Source organism: Pseudochaenichthys georgianus, unplaced genomic scaffold (genome assembly GCF_902827115.2).
Source record: "Pseudochaenichthys georgianus unplaced genomic scaffold, fPseGeo1.2 scaffold_1029_arrow_ctg1, whole genome shotgun sequence".
Taxonomy (NCBI): domain Eukaryota; kingdom Metazoa; phylum Chordata; class Actinopteri; order Perciformes; family Channichthyidae; genus Pseudochaenichthys; species Pseudochaenichthys georgianus.
Genome location: NW_027262001.1, coordinates 7506 through 24460, shown reverse-complemented (window position 1 = coordinate 24460; position 16955 = coordinate 7506). Strand labels below are relative to the sequence as shown.

Below are 16955 nucleotides of genomic sequence, written 5' to 3'. Positions count from 1 at the left end.
ATCTCAGCCAATCACAGCTCTGCATGCATCCCCTGGATGTTAGTGTAGTACCTGCTGTCATGGTGACGCATGTTTCCAGAGAGAGCAGCTGATTGGTCCGTGCAGAAAGCAGAGCAGAGAGCATCCATCACTCAGAGGAGCAGCCTCTCTCTCTAGTTTAGAGATATGTGTGTGTGTGTGTGTGTGTGTGTGTGTGTGTGTGTGTGTGTGTGTGTGTGTGTGTGTGTGTGTGTGTGTGTGTGTGTGTGTGTGTGTGTGTGTGTGTGTGTGTGTGTGTGTGTGTGTGTGTGTGTGTGTGTGTGTGTGTGTGTGTGTGTGTGTGTGTGTGTGTGTGCGTGTGAGGGCTGCTGTGCCTCCTGTCATCATTAATGGACGTCTCTTTAAAATGACCGCTCAGAGGAGAGGAGTTCTCCTTCCTCTAACCGCCTGCTTCCCCTCCTCTCTCCTCGCTTCCCCTCCTCTCTCCTCGGTTCCCCTCCTCTCTCCTCGGGAGACCTCCCCCGGCTGCGATCGGCTATTCTCGTCTACTTTCGAGGCGAGCCGCAACGCGTCTCAAACAAGCCTGTTAGGAGCGTGTGTGTGTGTGTGCGCGCGTGCGTGCGTGCGTGTGTGGGTTAGTGTGTGTGCAAGGGTGTGTGAGCTGAGCTCCTTTAAAAACCCGCTGCAGGTTAATGTGTGTGTGTGTGTGTGTGTGTGTGTGTGTGTGTGTGTGTGTGTGTGTGTGTGTGTGTGTGTGTGTGTGTGTGTGTGTGTGTGTGTGTGTGTGTGTGTGTGTGTGTGTGTGTGTGTGTGTGTGTGTGTGTGCGTGCGTGCGTGCGTGCGTGCGCTGCAGGTTTCTGCCTGCCAGTCTGCACTCAGGGAAACCCCCTCCCACTTCAAGGTAACGTACAACGTGTCTACGTCACTTCCACAAACAACATGGCGGCGGTCTTGCGGAGGGCGTGCAGTGGAGTCTCTTCCAGGTTTTTATGCCTTTATGTACTTTGTTTACCTTGTTTACTGCAAACATTTCAATGTGTTTGTTGTCCGACCGCCCGTCGCATCAGTCAGTGACGCGTCCGGAGCGTCAGGGCGCAGTGACGCATTTACCTGTGACGTCAGACTCAAAATAACGTTTCAATGTGTGTGACGTCAGACAGGTGTGTTTAATGTGACGTCACGCAGGTGCTGGGTGTGTGAGCCGGAGTGGTGAAGCTTCGGCTCAGGTAACACCTTTTTATTTATTATTTGACGACAACAATAAACTATATAATATGGTTTTAGTTTTCTGTAAGAATCAGTGGTCTCTGAGAAAGAAAGATAAACAACAACAACAACATCTGGTCCCTCTCAAGTAAACATGTTGAGTGGTTTTGTTTGTCTTCAGAGAGTAATCTGCGCCAGGTAACACTAACCATGTGTGGTTTTTCAGGTGTCCATCACGTGACAAGGTGAATCTCACCTGATGACAAAAACATTATTATTAAATAATGAAATATATTTATGGAGATAAATTCATGTTTTAAAGATCCTGACAACAATTTTATTTATTTATAGAGTTTCTTCTCTGAGCTACAGTCAGCAGAGAGTGCTGAACACAGGTGAGTCCCACCTCCTCACTGCCTGTCCCGCCTCCTCACTTCCTCTCCACTTCCTCTCCACGTCCTCACCACTTCCTCTCCACGTCCTCACCACTTCCTCTCTACTTCTTCTCCACTTCCTCTCTACTTCCTCACCACTTCCTCTCTACTTCCTCTCCACTTCCTCTCCACGTCCTCACCACTTCCTCTCCACGTCCTAACCACTTCCTCTCCACGTCCTCACCACTTCCTCTCTACTTCTTCTCCACTTCCTCTCTACTTCCTCACTACTTCCTCTCTACTTCCTCACCACTTCCTCTCCACGTCCTCTCCACTTCCTCTCTACTTCCTCACCACTTCCTCTCTACTTCCTCTCCACTTGCTCTCCACTTCCTCCTCACTTCCTCCCTACTTCCTCACCACTTCCTCCCTACTTCCTCTCATGAGATGAAAGACATTTTTAAACGCTGTAGAATGAGTGTTAGCCAGGTGACAGGAAGCACCTGTATAGGACAATAATAAACATGTTGTTAGGTACACCTGTAATACGTGATAAAGGTACACCTGTCCTCAGTGTACACCTGTAATACGTGATAAAGGTACACCTGTCCTCAGTGTACACCTGTAATACGTGATAAAGGTACACCTGTCCTCAGTGTACACCTGTAATACGTGATAAAGGTACACCTGTCCTCAGTGTACACCTGTAATACGTGATAAAGGTACACCTGTCCTCAGTGTACACCTGTCCTCAGTGTACACCTGTCCTCAGTGCTAAAGGTTAACGGATGTCCTTCCTTCCTTAATGTGTAAACCAAGGCGTCCCCAGCGGACCGCGCAGGAGCGTCTTTCAGATGGTCTGCAGTGTGTTGGAAATCTGTAAATACAGCTTTAATTCTGAATCTCTGACCATCAGAAATACTGTAATAACTGCCTCCTGTAGTCCATGGTTACATCATCTCCCCAGCAGGAGTCCCACGGAGCCGCCGTTAGCACGTTAGCATGCTACACTCCAACATGCCGTCCAACATGCTAGTAGCTAGCCCGCATCTTGAACAGCTCAAATATAACTCTTTGTTTCTGACGCGGCTAGCTGAGCGCTCAGCTGAAGCGGCTAGCTGAGCGGCTAGCTGAGCGCTCAGCTGAAGCAGCTAGCTGAGCGGCTAGCTGAGCGCTCAGCTGAAGCAGCTAGCTGAGCGGCTAGCTGAGGGCTCAGCTGAAGCGGCTAGCTGAGCGGCTAGCTGAGCGCTCAGCTGAAGCGGCTAGCTGAGCGGCTAGCTGAGCGCTCAGCTGAAGCGGCTAGCTGAGCGGCTAGCTGAGCGCTCAGCTGAAGCGGCTAGCTGAGCGGCTAGCTGAGCGCTCAGCTGAAGCGGCTAGCTGAGCGGCTAGCTGAGCGGCTAGCTGAGTGCTCAGCTGAAGCGGCTAGCTGAGCGCTCAGCTGAAGCGGCTAGCTGAGCGCTCAGCTGAAGCGGCTAGCTGAGCGCTCAGCTGAAGCGGCTAGCTGAAGCGGCTAGCTGAGCGCTCAGCTGAAGCGGCTAGCTGAAGCGGCTAGCTGAGCGCTCAGCTGAAGCGGCTAGCTGAGCGCTCAGCTGAAGCGGCTAGCTGAAGCGGCTAGCTGAGCGCTCAGCTGAAGCGGCTAGCTGAGCGCTCAGCTGAAGCGGCTAGCTGAGCGGCTAGCTGAAGCGGCTAGCTGAGTGCTTAGCTGAAGCGGCTACCTGAGCGGGGGGCTGAGTCCTGCAGGCCCGGGACGCTGCTAGCTAACTAGCTGCTAGCGCACAAAGCAAAGTTATTTTACGCTAACATAAAGAAGCTCTCCGTCAGAGAGACAGCTCAGACCCCTTGAGCAACGGGATGCTAACAACTCATTAAAAACAATTAATAACAACTCAATAATATATTAATAAATGTTAATAATAACATCTATTAATAACACCGCTTGGGCGGTGGTGGCGAAGTCGATAGGGGCTTGGCTTGGCAATTGGAAGGTCACCAGTTCAAGTCCCGGCAAGACCAAGTGCTGCCGAGGTGTCCCTGAGCAAGGCACCGTTCCCTAAACTGCTCCCCGGGCGCTGTTCAAAAATGGCTGCCCACTGCTCCTAACACTAGGATGGGTCGAATGCAGAGAAACAATTTCCCCACGGGGATTAATAAAGTATATCAAAATCAAAACAAAAAAATAAATAAAAAAATAATCAAAAACTCAATCAACGCCTCTGTGGTGTTGAAGCCGCATGCTAACAGTTAGCGGCGTCCCAACAGTCTCTGAACTAAACCTTTGTTGACACTAACAGCAACACTAACAGCAACACTAACAGCAACACTAACAGCAACTCTAACAGCAACACAACAACAACACTAACAACAACACTAACAGCAACTCTAACAGCAACACAACAACAACACTAACAACAACACTAACAGCAACTCTAACAGCAACACAACAGCAACACAACAGCAACACAACAGCAACACTAACAGCAACACACAAGGGACATCAGAGTGACAGGAAGTCAGAGGATCAATCAGCTGTCTCTCTCTGCAGGTCGCAGCTTCCTGCCCCGCCCCCGGACCCTCCCCCTTCTCCTGGTGACAGGGGGGGGTTACCTTGGTTACCAGCACTACAAGGGGAGGGGCCAACCGGAGGAGGGAGCCCCGCCCCGTACAGCCTCGCCCACTCAGGTAGGATCTGAGTAACAACTGACCTGATGACATCACTATGTGTATATCAGCGCAGGGCCAATGGGAAGTCTCAGTCTGTTGAGTGAATCAGCTGCAGGAAGTTCATTACTTTCACAATAAAAGCTTTGCACCGACGAGCTCTTATTGTGACGGTACAGGAAATGCAATGTGTTCTGCTCTCAGCCTCTGATTGTGTCACTGAGAGTGATGTCAGCCCCTGTGCCCGTTAATCTTGCCTCCCGATTGGTCCTGACGGAGGACATGATCTGATTGGTCAAAAACACATAAAATGTTTTCTTAGTTTAATTATTATTTTCTAATTTCAGTTTAATATAAAAAAAAACGAGAAAGATTAAGAATATTTTGTGAAAACATGAAAGTTGCATGTTTTATAATTTAATTCAGTGAGGTAGAGGATGATGTGTCTCTTTAAATATCTAAAGCGACACTGTCTGTTTAAATATCTAAAGGGACGCTGTCTCTTTAAATATCTAAAGGGACGCTGTCTCTTTAAATATCTAAAGGGACGCTGTCTCTTTAAATATCTAAAGGGACGCTGTCTGTTTAAATATCTAAAGGGACGCTGTCTCTTTAAATATCTAAAGGGACGCTGTCTCTTTAAATATCTAAAGGGACGCTGTCTCTTTAAATATCTAAAGGGACGCTGTCTCTTTAAATATCTAAAGGGACGCTGTCTCTTTAAATATCTAAAGGGACGCTGTCTCTTTAAATATCTAAAGGGACGCTGTCTCTTTAAATATCTAAAGGGACGCTGTCTAAAGGGACGCTGTCTGTATAAATATCTAAAGAGATGCTGTCTGTTTAAATATCTAAAGGTACGCTGTCTGTTTAAATATCTAAAGGTATGCTGTCTGTTTAAGTATCTAAAGGGACGCTGTCTCTTTAAATATCTAAAGGGACGCTGTCTAAAGGGACGCTGTCTGTATAAATATCTAAAGAGATGCTGTCTGTATAAATATCTAAAGGGACGCTGTCTCTTTAAATATCTAAAGGTACGCTGTCTGTTTAAGTATCTAAAGGGACGCTGTCTGTTTAAATATCTAAACTTTAGATATTTAAACAGACAGCGTCTCTTTAGATTCTAAAGAGATGCTGTCTGTTTAAATATCTAAAGCGATGCTGTCTCTTTAAATATCTAAAGGGACGCTGTCTCTTTAAGGGGGGCGGGGTTATCTTCTTCTCTGTACGCCAGTGCAGCGCGGTTCTACTTCTCTGGTGATATTCCTGTCAGCGTGTTTCTCTGGGCTTCATGGTGAAGTCTCCCCCGAGGCGTCCGGACGGAGGGGGCGGGCGGGACATCCTGCGGAGGGTGAGGCGGGGGGGGGGGGAGAGAGAGAGAGACACAGGACGGGGGACGAGGGCCAGGAACGCTGCCCGACTCAGGTGGGACAGGATTAATAATTCATCATATTCATTCATGAATGAGAGGTTAGCTTAGCATAACTCTGAGAGCAATCAATTACACTTTTATCATAATAAACGACCAGCTGTAATTAAAGACAACACACTGAGCCGACACACAGCTGCCAGGGGATTACTGTGTGTGTGTGTGTGTGTGTGTGTGTGTGTGTGTGTGTGTGTGTGTGTGTGTGTGTGTGTGTGTGTGTGTGTGTGTGTGTGTGTGTGTGTGTGTGTGTGTGTGTGTGTGTGTGTGTGTGTGTGTGTGTGTGTGTGTGTGTGTGTGTGTGTGTGTGTGTGTGTGTGTGTGTGTGTGTGTGTGTGTGTGTGTGTGTGTGTGTGTGTGTGTGTGTGTGTGTGTATTTAGCAGGTCAGCTATTTTAGCCTTAGCCTAGTTTAGCTCGATAGCCTCTTTACAGTTGATCCAGTGCTAACCTGCTAACCCACATAGCTCAGACACAGACCTGTTTATCCTCCCTGGAAACAGTTAGTTCATAAATCACTGGATCAGAGGTGTCATATTTCTAACTATAACTTAATTAATACTGATGATTTAAAGATACTTCTCACAGAAACAGAAGCCCGCTGATGTTGTTGATCTTGAAGTATTAATGTTAGCAGTTTTGTTACCATCTCTCCTTTAGTTAATGTAAGTTAACAGTTATTGTAGTATAACAGGGGATCGTGCATCCGGTGGCCAGCAGCAGTATTACAACAACAACAAACATTATTTTATAATATCCCATGACCAACTCGTGACCATCACATGACCATCCCATGACCATCCCATGACCAACTCGTGACCATCACATGACCAACTCATGACCATCCCATGACCAACTCATGACCATCACATGACCATCCCATGACCATCACATGACCATCACATGACCAACTCGTGACCATCACATGACCAACTCATGACCATCCCATGACCAACTCATGACCAACTCATGCCCATCACATGACCAACTCATGACCATCACATGACCATCCCATGACCATCACATGACCATCCCATGACCATCCCATGACCAACTCGTGACCATCACATGACCATCCCATGACCATCACATGACCATCCCATGACCATCCCATGACCAACTCGTGACCATCTCATGACCAACTCATGACCATCCCATGACCAACTCGTGACCATCTCATGACCAACTCATGACCATCCCATGACCAACTCGTGACCATCTCATGACCAACTCATGACCATCCCATGACCAACTCGTGACCATCACATGACCATCTCATGACCATCCCATGACCATCTCATGACCATCCCATGACCAACTCATGACCATCCCATGACCAACTCATGACCATCACACGAACATCTCATGACCATCACACGAACATCACACGACCAACTCTTGACCATCCCATGACCAACTCTTGACCATCCCATGACCAACTCATGCCCATCACATGACCAACTCATGACCATCACATGACCAACTCATGACCATCCCATGACCATCCCATGACCAACTCATGACCAACTCATGCCCATCCCATGACCATCCCATGACCAACTCATGACCAACTCATGCCCATCACATGACCAACTCATGACCATCACATGACCAACTCATGACCATCCCATGACCAACTCATGACCAACTCATGACCATCACATGACCATCACACGACCATCTCATGACTAACACATGACCAGAGATGGGGTCGTTACTAAAAAAAGTAATATATTACACTACTTCGTTACTCTCTACATAAAGTAACTCGTTACTTTACTCGTTACTTTACTCGCAGGGCCCGCCCCTCCCTGCAGGCAGATCACGCAGACTGCTAAAGTTTCAAATGTTCTCTTTAGTTCAGTTTCCATTGTCGCATCAGACTGATCCAGATCCTGAATGTTTTCCTATCTGACCGTGGCTGTCCTCTGTCTCCTGCTATCTGACTGTGGCTGTCCTCTGTCTCCTGCTATCTGACCGTGGCTGTCCTCTGTCTCCTGCTATCTGACCGTGGCTGTCCTCTGTCTCCTGCTATCTGACCGTGGCTGTCCTCTGTCTCCTGCTATCTGACCGTGACTGTCCTCTGTCTCCTGCTATCTGACTGTGGCTGTCCTCTGTCTCCTGCTATCTGACCGTGGCTGTTCTCTGTCTCCTGCTATCTGACCGTGGCTGTCCTCTGTCTCCTGCTATCTGACCGTGGCTGTCCTCTGTCTCCTGCTATCTGACCGTGGCTTTCCTCTGTCTCCTGCTATCTGACCGTGGCTGTCCTCTGTCTCCTGCTATCTGACCTTGGCTGTCCTCTGTCTCCTGCTATCTGACCGTGGCTGTCCTCTGTCTCCTGCTATCTGACCGTGGCTGTCCTCTGTCTCCTGCTATCTGACCGTGGCTGTCCTCTGTCTCCTGCTATCTGACCGTGGCTGTCCTCTGTCTCCTGCTATCTGACCGTGGCTGTCCTCTGTCTCCTGCTATCTGACCGTGGCTGTCCTCTGTCTCCTGCTATCTGACCGTGGCTGTCCTCTGTCTCCTGCTATCTGACCGTGGCTGTCCTCTGTCTCCTGCTATCTGACCGTGGCTGTCCTCTGTCTCCTGCTATCTGACCGTGGCTGTCCTCTGTCTCCTGCTATCTGACCGTGGCTGTCCTCTGTCTCCTGCTATCTGACCGTGGCTGTCCTCTGTCTCCTGCTATCTGACCGTGGCTGTCCTCTGTCTCCTGCTATCTGACCGTGGCTGTCCTCTGTCTCCTGCTATCTGACCGTGGCTGTCCTCTGTCTCCTGCTATCTGACCGTGGCTGTCCTCTGTCTCCTGCTATCTGACCGTGGCTGTCCTCTGTCTCCTGCTATCTGACCGTGGCTGTCCTCTGTCTCCTGCTATCTGACCGTGGCTGTCCTCTGTCTCCTGCTATCTGACCGTGGCTGTCCTCTGTCTCCTGCTATCTGACCGTGGCTGTCCTCTGTCTCCTGCTATCTGACCGTGGCTGTCCTCTGTCTCCTGCTAGCTGACCGTGGCTGTCCTCTGTCTCCTGCTATCTGACCGTGGCTGTCCTCTGTCTCCTGCTATCTGACCGTGGCTGTCCTCTGTCTCCTGCTATCTGACCGTGGCTGTCCTCTGTCTCCTGCTATCTGACCGTGGCTGTCCTCTGTCTCCTGCTATCTGACCGTGGCTGTCCTCTGTCTCCTGCTATCTGACCGTGGCTGTCCTCTGTCTCCTGCTATCTGACCGTGGCTGTCCTCTGTCTCCTCCTATCTGACCGTGGCTGTCCTCTGTCTCCTGCTATCTGACCGTGGCTGTCCTCTGTCTCCTGCTATCTGACCATGGCTGTCCTCTGTCTCCTGCTATCTGACCTTGGCTGTCCTCTGTCTCCTGCTATCTGACCGTGGCTGTCCTCTGTCTCCTGCTATCTGACCGTGGCTGTCCTCTGTCTCCTGCTATCTGACCATGGCTGTCCTCTGTCTCCTGCTATCTGTATATTTTGCGCAGTCTATCTCTGCTCACTCTGTTGCGTCGGCGTGTTCTCCTGCGTGTTGGCCATGTGTTGCACTGGAACCAGACACCGCAAAGACTTCAGCCGAGCACGTACGAACTGCGCATGCGTGAGTGGCAATAACTCTCCTTACCAGCAGGCGGCGGTAGTGTGTATTCGTCATTCAAAACAGGCAACAACCGGAAAACAGAGAAGAAGAACAGACTACGTGATATTAACAAACAACAGCTATGTGCGTTAGCTTCACCTAGCATGTGTTCTTTGCAGGTGTTTGTTGAGGTTTGATTATGACTGATTTTAGAAAGTAACGAAGTAACTCGTGTCGGGGCAATGTTAGTAACTGTAGTGTGATTACTGAATTATAAAAGTAGCGCGTTACACTACTCCGTTACCGACAAAGTAATATTATTACAGTAATGTTACTTTGTAACGCGTTACACCCAACTCTGCACATGACCAACTCATGACCATCACATGACCATCACATGACCAACTCATGACCAACTCATGACCAACTCATGACCAACACATGACCAACACATGACCAACTCATGACCAACTCATGACCATCACATGACCATCACATGACCAACTCATGACCAACACATGACCATCACATGACCAACTCATGACCATCACATGACCAACTCATGACCATCACATGACCAACACATGACCATCCCATGACCATCTCATGACCATCCCATGACCATCTCATGATTATATTTTATTACCATGATCAGGCTCCTGATGCCTCGATTGGCTCTCCGGCACCGTCTGAGCGTGCTTAGTGGTCGTGTTTCTCGCTCCGCCCCTTGGCGCCGTCGGCCAATCGCCTTCCTCTGCTACTTCCTGTCAGTCAGAGCTCTGCGGCCACTGGCCAAGCGGGTAAGAGCTTTTGGCTTCTGATTGGACGAAGGGAAAGGAGAGGGGCAGAAACGACCATCCTCCTTTCTTCTTCTCCTGTTTTGTTTTCTGGTTTGTTGTCTTACCCTGGTACTGAGATCTGCTGAGTCATCACAGTCTGTAGAAAGTGCTGAGTCATGTTGAGGTATCTTTGCTTCTTCACACAAAGTGGGACGCTGACTGTGAAAAATAGGAGTTATGAGTCCCTTCCTCTTTTGTGATTCTATCTAGATAAACATGACTTCAGATGATACGATAATACTTTAATGGTCAGATCAAGTCTGACATTTGACTTGCATCACAGCAGCTCCATGTGCACCATCATCTGTCTGATGATACCCACCTGTTTGTCCTGCATGTGAGTAACATCATCATCATCCTCATCAGATAAACTCCAGATGATGTCACTCCCCTGTTTGTCCTGCAGGTGGCGCTGTACCACTCCTTCCCGACCCGCCTCCTCTCCAGAGCTTGGGGCCGTCTGAACGGCGTGGAGCTGCCCACCTGGCTGAGGAAGCCCGTCTACTCTCTGTACATCTGGACCTTCGGGGTCAACATGCAGGTATACCATAGCTTTAGCATCATTAGCTTTAGCATGTATACCATAGCTTTAGCATCATTAGCTTCAGCATGTATACCATAGCTTTAGCATCATTAGCTTTAGCATGTATACCATAGCTTTAGCATCATTAGCTTTAGCATGTCTACTCTCTATACATCTGGACCTTCGGGGTCAACATGCAGGTATACCATAGCTTTAGCATCATTAGCTTTAGCATCATTAGCTTCAGCATGTGTACCATAGCTTTAGCATCATTAGCTTTAGCATCATTAGCTTCAGCATGTGTACCATAGCTTTAGCATCATTAGCTTCAGCATGTATACCATAGATTTAGCATCATTAGCTTTAGCATGTGTACCATAGCTTTAGCATCATTAGCTTTAGCATGTGTACTCTGTACATCTGGACCTTCGGGGTCAACATGCAGGTATACCATAGCTTTAGCATCATTAGCTTTAGCATCATTAGCTTCAGCATGTGTACCATAGCTTTAGCATCATTAGCTTTAGCATCATTAGCTTCAGCATGTGTACCATAGCTTTAGCATCATTAGCTTCAGCATGTATACCATAGCTTTAGCATCATTAGCTTTAGCATGTGTACCATAGCTTTAGCATCATTAGCTTTAGCATGTGTACTCTGTACATCTGGACCTTCGGGGTCAACATGCAGGTATACCATAGCTTTAGCATCATTAGCTTTAGCATCATTAGCTTCAGCATGTGTACCATAGCTTTAGCATCATTAGCTTTAGCATCATTAGCTTCAGCATGTGTACCATAGCTTTAGCATCATTAGCTTCAGCATGTATACCATAGCTTTAGCATCATTAGCTTTAGCATGTGTACCATAGCTTTAGCATCATTAGCTTTAGCATCATTAGCTTTAGCATGTCTACTCTCTGTACATCTGGACCTTCGGGGTCAACATGCAGGTATACCATAGATTTAGCATCATTAGCTTTAGCATCATTAGCTTCAGCATGTGTACCGTAGCTTTAGCATCATTAGCTTCAGCATTATTAGCTTCCTAACTGTCTTGTTCCGGCAGGAGGCGGCAGTGGAGGATCTTCATCACTACAGAAACCTGGGAGAGTTCTTCAGACGACAACTCAAACCTGCAGTCAGACCTCTCTGCGCCTCCTCCTGCCTGGTAACTCTCCCTCATCTTCATCTTCCTCCTCTTCCTCACCACTTCCTGTCTGCTCCTCTTCCTCACCACTTCCTGTCTGCTCCTCTTCCTCAGATTTCTCCGGCTGACGGCAGGATTCTTCACTTTGGTCGAGTGCAGAACTCTCAGGTTGAGCAGGTGAAGGGAGTGACCTACAGCCTGGAGCACTTCCTGGGTCCTCAGAGGGGGCGGAGCCAAGGTGAGCTGTTCCCCAGCTGGTTACTCACCTGTGGTCCTGATTCTGGTTCTGGTCCTAATGGTACTGGTTCTGGTCCTGATGGTTCTGGTTCTGGTCCTGATGGTTCTGGTTCTGGTCCTGTTGGTTCTGGTTCTGATGATTCTGGTCCTGATGGTTTTGGTTCAGGTCCTAATGGGTCTTGTCCTGATAGTTCTGGTTCTGGTCCTGATGGTTCTGGTTCAGGTCCTAATGGGTCTTGTCCTGATAGTTCTGGTTCTGGTCCTGATGGTTCTGGTCCTGATGGTTCTGGTTCAGGTCCTAATGGGTCTTGTCCTGATAGTTCTGGTTCTGGTCCTGATGGTTCTGGTCCTGATGGTTCTGGTTCTGATGGTTCTGGTCCTGATGATCCTGATGGTTCTGGTTCAGGTCCTAATGGGTCTTGTCCTGATGGTTCTGGTCCTAACGGTCCCTGTCTCTCCACAGACGCGTCCCGGTCCTTCCAGGACCTGCTGCTGTCCTCTCCTCAGAACGACCTGTTCCACGTGGTGGTCTACCTGGCTCCAGGTGACTATCACTGCTTCCACTCACCTACAGACTGGAGGGTGGAGCTGAGGCGCCACTTCCCAGGTGAGAACCACTTCCTGTTCCTAACTCAGACCCTGTCTCGCCTATCCGTCTCACCTGTCTTTCTCTCCTGTCTCACCTGTCTCTCCTGTCCCACCTGTCTGTCTCACCTGTCCCACCTGTCTTACCTGTCTGTCTCACCTGTCTGTCTCTCCTGTCCCACCTGTCTTTCTCTCCTGTCCCACCTGTCTGTTTCACCTGTCCCACCTGTCTTACCTGTCTGTCTCACCTGTCTGTCCCACCTGTCTGTTTCTCCTGTCCCACCTGTCTTACCTGTCTCTCCTGTCCCACCTGTCTTTCTCTCCTGTCCCACCTGTCTTACCTGTCTGTCTCACCTGTCTGTTTCACCTGTCCCACCTGTCTGTCTCACCTGTCTCTCCTGTCCCACCTGTCTGTTTCACCTATCCACCTGTCTTACCTGTCTGTTTCACCTGTCCCACCTGTCTGTCTCTCCTGTCTCACCTGTCTCTCCTGTCCCACCTGTCTGTTTCACCTGTCTGTCTCACCTGTCTGTCCCACCTGTCTGTCTCACCTGTCTGTCTCACCTGTCCCACCTGTCTGTCTCACCTGTCCCACCTGTCTGTCTCTCCTGTCTGTCTCACCTGTCTGTCCCACCTGTCTGTCTCACCTGTCTGTCTCACCTGTCTGTCTCTCCTGTCCCACCTGTCTGTTTCTCCTGTCCCACCTGTCTTACCTGTCTGTCCCACCTGTCTGTCTCACCTGTCCCACCTGTCTGTCTCACCTGTCCCACCTGTCTCTCCTGTCCCACCTGTCTGTTTCACCTGTCTGTCTCACCTGTCTGTCTCACCTGTCTGTCTCTCCTGTCCCACCTGTCTGTCTCACCTGTCTGTCTCACCTGTCTGTCCCACCTGTCTGTCTCACCTGTCTGTCTCACCTGTCTGTCCCACCTGTCTGTCTCACCTGTCTGTCTCACCTGTCTGTCCCACCTGTCTGTCTCACCTGTCTGTCTCACCTGTCCCACCTGTCTGTCTCACCTGTCCCACCTGTCTGTCTCTCCTGTCCCACCTGTCTGTCTCACCTGTCTGTCCCACCTGTCTGTCTCACCTGTCTGTCTCACCTGTCCCACCTGTCTGTCTCACCTGTCTGTCTCTCCTGTCCCACCTGTCCGTCTCACCTGTCCCACCTGTCTGTCTCACCTGTCCCACCTGTCCGTCTCACCTGTCCCACCTGTCTGTCTCACCTGTCCCACCTGTCCGTCTCACCTGTCCCACCTGTCTGTCTCACCTGTCCCACCTGTCCGTCTCACCTGTCCCACCTGTCTGTCTCGTTAGGCTCTCTGATGTCCGTGAACCCGGGCGTGGCTCGGCTCGTGAAGGAGCTCTTCTGTCTTAACGAGCGTGTGGCTCTGAGCGGCCAATGGCAGCACGGTTTCTTCTCGTTAACGGCGGTGGGGGCCACCAACGTGGGCTCCATCAGGGTCTACTTCGACCAGGTGAGGACCCCTGCTTTATTCTGAAATTCATTTGGATGCATTCACTTCCTGTTAACAGTGTCCCTCGGTAACAGTGTCCCTCGGTAACAGTGTCCCTCGGTAACAGTGTCCCTCGGTAACAGTGTCCCTCGGTAACAGTCTCCCTCGGTAACAGTCTCCCTCGTTAACAGTGTCCCTCGTTAACAGTGTCCCTCGGTAACAGTGTCCCTCGTTAACAGTGTCCCTCGGTAACAGTGTCCCTCGTTAACACTCCCTCGTTAACAGTGTCCCTCGGTAACAGTGTCCCTCGTTAACAGTGTCCCTCGGTAACAGTGTCCCTCGTTAACAGTGTCCCTCGGTAACAGTGTCCCTCGTTAACACTCCCTCGTTAACAGTGTCCCTCGTTAACAGTGTCCCTCGGTAACAGTGTCCCTCGTTAACACTCTCCCTCGTTAACAGTGTCCCTCGTTAACAGTGTCCCTCGGTAACAGTGTCCCTCGTTAACAGTGTCCCTCGGTAACAGTGTCCCTCGTTAACAGTGTCCCTCGGTAACAGTGTCCCTCGTTAACACTCCCTCGTTAACAGTGTCCCTCGTTAACAGTGTCCCTCGGTAACAGTGTCCCTCGTTAACACTCTCCCTCGTTAACAGTGTCCCTCGTTAACAGTGTCCCTCGGTAACAGTGTCCCTCGGTAACAGTGTCCCTCGGTAACAGTGTCCCTCGTTAACAGTCTCCCTCTCGTTCTCAGGATCTTCAGACCAACGCCCCCCGCTACAGTAAAGGCTCTTTCCACGACCGCAGCTATGTTGCCCTTGACGACCAGGTGCTGAAGGCGGCAGATGAAGGGGGCGTGGCCTCGGGGGAAGGCGTGGTCTTGCAGCGGGGGGCGGCTGTGGGGGAGTTTAACCTCGGCTCTACCATCGTGCTGCTGTTCGAGGCGCCCAAAGACTTCAGCTTCGACCTGCAGCCGGGCCAGAGAATCAGGGTGGGGGAGGGGCTCGGCAGCCTCTGATTGGACAACTCAATGGCCCCTGATTGGACGACTAGATGGCCACTGATTGGATGACAAGATGGTCTCTGATTGGACGACTAGATGGCCTCTGATTGGATGGTTAAATGGCCTCTGATTGGACAGCTCGACGGCCTCTGATTGGCCGAGCTGCAGACTCAGAGGGAGGGGCCTGATTTTGAACGATGAAAGAAAGATTTTATAGATTATTTCTAAGCATTATGTATTCTCTACAAAATAAGACGCTGCTGGGGACATAAAGCGGACTCAAACTCCCAGAATGCCTTGTGCCTCCTGAAGGGAAAATGCCAAAAGTGTTACTTTTATGTTTTTCTGTTCTGTCTCCATGTTGTCCTTCCAGAGACTTCTCTAAAACCACACATCAGATTTATCAAACCCATTATAAACTGTTAAACCTACGGTCACATTATAACAAGTTTCTCCGTCCACAGTTTGAATGTTAAAACTTTATTGTTCTCAACAACAGAAGAAGATGCTAACCGTTCAGTTTCTTTACTTTTGTAAAATATGTAATTATTAATAAATATTTCTTTCACAGCAGCTCTGTCTTCATTTCACTCACAATGCAAACCACGTGATATGTTCTATGAATACAGTACTGAAGATCTGCAGGAGTACAAAGTAGAACTATTGCTACGTTAGTCTAAGAAATATCAGAGTGAAAATATAAACGCTTATAATACTTCTTATCTTTTAGAGGTTAAAGACGGTGGCCTGCAGGCGTCTGAACCCGTTGAACTCATCTGTTGCTTTATTTCTAAACGAATCCTAACGGGCCGTCCACACGGCGGCGTGCGCTGAAGCTTGCAGGTGGGCGTGTCTGAAACTCGACCAACAACCAATCACATGCATCTCCCGCCCAGACACACAAGCATGCGGTTTGATTGGCTAGAGCTTGCACTGGCATATGATTCCATTGGCTGACGCTTCTGCCGAAGCTTCAGAAGTTGAACATTGCTCAACTTTTGCAGCGAGCAACGCGTAGCAACGCTCCCACAATGCAGTTCGGCGAAGCGTGACGTCACCCCATTCAAAGTGAACGGGCAGAAGGGCTGAAGCTTCAACGCACGCCGCTGTGTGGACGGCCCGTAACTGTTTATTAAAACTCGGCCGAGCCTCTCTCTCATTGGCCGGCCCTAGCCCCGCCCCCGGCAGCAGAACCAGCAGCACAGCCAATAGGAGGGCGGTGGGCAGCAGTTGCCGTAGCGATGGAAGCGCGGCTCGGCCAGTCCTCCGTGAGCCCAGCTGTCCTCGGGGGGGAACTCCTTCCAGGGCTTCCTGTCCCTCAGAGAGCCCAGCCGGGGGGCCGCCTGCAGGGGGGGGGCCGCCTGCTGCTTCACCCCCAGGAAGGAGACCAGGTCCAGGTCCAGACCTGCTGCCCCCCCCCGGGGCCGAGGGGTGTTCTGCCTGCACTGAGGGCACGGGATCCACACCTGGAGACAGGTAAACACATCACAACAACAATCCTCCCCTGGACAGGTAAACACATCACAACAACAGCCCTCCCCTGGACAGGTAAACACATCACAACAACAGCCCTCCCCTGGACAGGTAAACACATCACAACAACAACCCTCCCCTGGACAGGTAAACACATCACAACAACAGCCCTCCCCTGGACAGGTAAACACATCACAACAACAACCCTCCCCTGGACAGGTAAACACATCACAACAACAACCCTCCCCTGGACAGGTAAACACATCACAACAACAGCCCTCCCCTGGACAGGTAAACACATCACAACAACAGCCCTCCCCTGGACAGGTAAACACATCACAACAACAGCCCTCCCCTGGACAGGTAAACACATCACAACAACAGCCCTCCCCTGGACAGGTAAACACATCACAACAACAACCCTCCCCTGGACAGGTAAACACATCACAACAACAGCCCTCCCCTGGACAGGTAAACACATCACAACAACA

At 50.0% G+C, this 16955-nt stretch overlaps 1 protein-coding gene across 6 annotated transcripts; it reads left to right on the top strand.

Annotated features, from left to right (window-relative positions):
- Positions 1 to 815: 815 nt before the first annotated feature.
- Positions 816 to 15564, top strand: pisd (phosphatidylserine decarboxylase). 6 transcript variants are annotated; one of them, XM_034076780.1, is made up of 11 exons: positions 816 to 962; positions 1412 to 1430; positions 1537 to 1580; positions 2379 to 2438; positions 4102 to 4238; positions 10457 to 10591; positions 11642 to 11743; positions 11837 to 11960; positions 12423 to 12566; positions 13856 to 14016; positions 14743 to 15564. In XM_034076780.1, exons 4-11 carry the CDS (start codon positions 2414 to 2416, stop codon positions 15004 to 15006), a joined length of 1092 nt encoding a protein of 363 aa, XP_033932671.1. In that variant the 5' UTR covers positions 816 to 962; positions 1412 to 1430; positions 1537 to 1580; positions 2379 to 2413; the 3' UTR covers positions 15007 to 15564. The 6 variants fall into 6 exon arrangements, with proteins under 6 accessions (XP_033932671.1, XP_033932670.1, XP_033932665.1 ...); XM_034076779.1 differs by having other exon boundaries at positions 1367 to 1430; XM_034076774.2 differs by lacking the exon at positions 1412 to 1430 and having other exon boundaries at positions 897 to 962.
- The last annotated feature ends 1391 nt before the right edge of the window (positions 15565 to 16955 follow it).